The sequence below is a fragment of the Limulus polyphemus genome, unplaced genomic scaffold (assembly GCF_000517525.1).
Source record: "Limulus polyphemus unplaced genomic scaffold, Limulus_polyphemus-2.1.2 Scaffold13601, whole genome shotgun sequence".
NCBI lineage: Eukaryota > Metazoa > Arthropoda > Merostomata > Xiphosura > Limulidae > Limulus > Limulus polyphemus.
Window position 1 is genome coordinate 5,571 of NW_013679211.1, and position 3,851 is coordinate 9,421.

Below are 3,851 nucleotides of genomic sequence, written 5' to 3' on the forward strand. Positions count from 1 at the left end.
TATATATATATATATATATATATATATATATATACAATATCCCGTAAAAGTGGTGTCTTTCAAATTTCGAGACGTCACGTTAAATCTCGACACTGCAGAAAATAGAAATTAAAATATAAAAACAAATGTAGTCAACAGCAATGTGTTACAAGGAACGATTCTATTAGAAAGAAAGCCTTAAAGGCCTAGAGAAAAGATTGATCTTAACTACAAAATTGTTAATAACATACATGTATAACTATTATATTATAAATGGTACTTGTTAAGTTTTATAAAGAACTTCTGTATATCAGGTCAGACGGAAACATTACGTTCAAATAATCATTTTCTGATCTTCTCCATCATTACTTGGCGGTTTAGGGTTAAGAAAGACTTGAAACTAGTGAGATTTGTTTTTAGCCTAATAAATTGTTTTTCTAAAGATCACTAAAATATTATACGGTATTTTCCCCAACAAAGATCTCTGTAAGAATGTCCACTGTAAAAATGGAGCCCGATGTGAAAACGCCCAATGTGTCTGTCCGTCCGAGTGTCCAAACACTTACGAACCAGTCTGCGCTAATGACGGGTCCAGTTACACTAATGAATGTGAAATGCGAAGAGCCGCCTGTCAACGAACTCAAGAACTAAGTGCGTTATTCTATGGTGAATGTGACGACGTGGGAGGTTCGGGAGCAGGTGTGTTATCAATATTGTATCCTCAAAATCAGACTGTAGTCAAACTTGGTATTAGCAGAATACCACTAGGTTTATACATAACATAAGCTATCTTCATTTTCGCGTTAACACGAAACTCTAAAAAGTCGATTCAAGTTGTTTGCAGTTATAAACGTTTTTTACTTCGTTATAATCTATCCTAATCCGATAGAATGTTTGATAAAATTTGAGAATACTTGTAGTTGTACTGTTTGGTAGGCTTAAGAAATGTTTCAAGTAAAACACTATGACTTATAGTTTAATGTGTCAACTTGAGGGAGGAAGGGACGACACGAAAGACATCATCACAACGTACTACACAACAGTATTTTAAGATTGTATGGTTATTCCAACTTGGATAGTTAGCATAAAATATGTTTCTAATGACCGCTGTTTCTATTCGTGCCTTTTCAAGTTTCTACATCAAAACTAACCGAGTATTTTATTTACTTTTGTAGATGTCGGTTCCGGTTTATGTGAGAACAAGATGTGTCGTTTTGGGGGTGTGTGTGACTATGATTCACGTCACTTGCCCCAGTGTGTTTGTGACTTCCGCTGTTCTTCAAACAAGGCTCCTATATGTGGTTCTGACAGACGACTGTACGAAAATGAATGTAAACTTAAAGAAGCGGCTTGCAAGCTACAGCAGGAAATTCGGGCTGTATCGAGAGATTCTTGTGAAAGTAAGACTACTCACAAATATTTTCTTCTTTATCTGAGATGTTAATATAAACGTCTGACCACAGCAAGTTACCTACTTAGATCGTGTAGCAGGAAATTCGGGCTGTATCGAGAGATTCGTGTGAAAGTAAGACTACTCACAAATATTTTCTTCTTTACCTAAGATGTTAATATAAACGTCTGACCACAGCAAGTTACCTAGTTAGATCGAGACGAAAAGTCAACCCGGTATTGAATTTAGCTAAATAATTATGACTTTCTTACATACTTACATATAAAGACCAGCATGCATTGTTTCGTCTGCTGAGTAACATCAGAGATTCTTGGTAAAACCAGATTATTTATGAACAGTTAATTCCGTATCTGAGGTTACGTACGTAAGTACAACAGGTTAAAGTTTATTAATACGGTTCTCCATATACCTGGAGCTATGAAAGTGTGTTAGTTTGGAACCAGTTTGGGGTTTATTTATCATCAAGTTGAATACTCAATGTACAAACTTAGACTTCCTATTTAAAACAAAACAAAACAAATGCTTTTAGATGTGTCCTCAATATCTATGGTAATAAGTTTTATACTCTCTATAAAAAATGAATTATCATATAAATACCAGTATTAGATTTTTTTTAAACTGTTTTAAATTGAACTTCTTTTATCATAAATAATAAAACTAAAGAAGAATGTATTTCTGGAAACATAAAAAACGCAACGAATTTCTCCCAACTTTGACCTAAACGTTTCTGTAATGAAAGTTCGATTATGTGTGATCTAGTATAGCATATATCTTGAAATAAAGGACTAAACAGGCATCTTATAGGACTAAATAGGGCTGATCAGGCATCTTACAGAAATATATAGGACTAAATAGACATCTTACAGAAATAAATAGCACTAAACAGGCATCTTATAGGACTAAATAGGGCTGATCAGGCATCTTACAGAAATATATAGGACTAAACAGGCATCTGTTTAGTTCTATTTTAGTCCTATAAGTTGTCTATTTAGTCCTATATATTTCTGTAAGTTGCCTGTTTAGGTCTATTTTAATCCTATAAGTTGTCTGTTTAGTTCTATTTTAGTCCTATAAGTTGTCTATTTAGTCCTATATATTTCTGTATGTTGCCTGTTTAGTTCTATTTTAGTCTTATAAGATGCCTGTTTAGTTCTATTTTAGTCCTATAAGTTGCCTGTTTAGTGCTATTTATTTCTGTAAGATGTCTATTTAGTCCTATATATTTCTGTAAGATGCCTGATCAGCCCTATTTAGTCCTATAAGATGCCTGTTTAGTCCTATATATTTCTGTAAGATGCCTGATCAGCCCTATTTAGTCCTATAAGATGCCTGTTTAGTCCTATATATTTCTGTAAGATGTCTATTTAGTCCTATAGGCAACTTATAGGACTAAAATAGAACTAAACAGGCAACTTATAGGACTAAAATAGAACTAAACAGGCAACTTACAGAAATATATAGGACTAAATAGACAACTTATAGGACTGAAATAGAACTAAACAGACATCTTATAGGACTAAAATAGAACTAAACAGACATCTTATAGGACTAAAATAGGACTAAACAGACATCTTATAGGACTAAAATAGAATTAAACAGACAACTTATAGGACTAAAATAGAACTAAACAGGCAACTTACAGAAATATATAGGACTAAATAGACAACTTATAGGACTAAACAGGCAACTTATAGGACTAAAATAGAACAAAACAGTCATCTTATAGGACAACTATTTTTTTCCCGTAAATACGGTCAGTTTAATATTTTCACAATTTCTACTGTAATATAAAGGGTTTAAACACAGATACATATTACAATGCTTCGGAAGATTCACACTGTCTGTCTGTCTTCACTTTGTTGCTCCTTAAAAACGTTATTTTGAAGTTTTCGTTTTTCAGCTCTTTATTTAAAATCTCATATAACGTCATCTGTTTGTTAATATATATAGAATTATTTCGTCTTAAATTATTTCTTATTTAGAATGCTATCGACGTAGTTTTATTCACATGTTCATGTTATCTAGAGATTTCTGCGACTCCTTGTGATGGAGAACCACCCATAGTGGACCCTGTGAGTGGACAGGAGTATTATTGTGGTGACGGTCCCGAAAGTAAGCAATGTCCTCCTAACAGCCATTGCCACAAAACGACTAGTTTTGCCAAGTGCTGCCGAGAAGGTGAGTGATAGTTAAAGTGTTTGTTCTTCTGACACTAAAAGTGTTGATTCTTATATCCACTAGAAGTGTTAGTTAACCTCCTTAACAAATGTGTTTGTTCTTCTGACACTAAAAGTGTTGATTCTTATATCCACTAGAAGTGTTAGTTAACCTCCTTAACAAAAGTGTTTGTTCTTCTGACATTAAAAGTGTTGATTCTTACATCCACTAGAAGTGTTAGTTAACCTCCTTAACAAAAGTGTTTGTTCTTCTAACACTAAAAGTGTTGATTCTTACATCCACT

General features: G+C 33.4%; 1 protein-coding gene across 1 annotated transcript in view; it reads left to right on the plus strand.

Annotated features, from left to right (window-relative positions):
• The window catches only part of LOC106477248 (agrin-like), a gene marked incomplete at its 3' end in the record, with an annotated part of 8,981 nt that extends 5,413 nt beyond the window's left edge, over positions 1 to 3,568 (plus strand). Inside the window, exons 4-6 of the mRNA XM_022380888.1 lie at positions 460 to 678; positions 1,155 to 1,379; positions 3,416 to 3,568. Coding sequence (XP_022236596.1) covers positions 460 to 678; positions 1,155 to 1,379; positions 3,416 to 3,568 — 597 coding nt within the window. The remainder of the gene's footprint in view (positions 1 to 459; positions 679 to 1,154; positions 1,380 to 3,415) is intronic.
• Between the last annotated feature and the right edge of the window lie 283 nt (positions 3,569 to 3,851).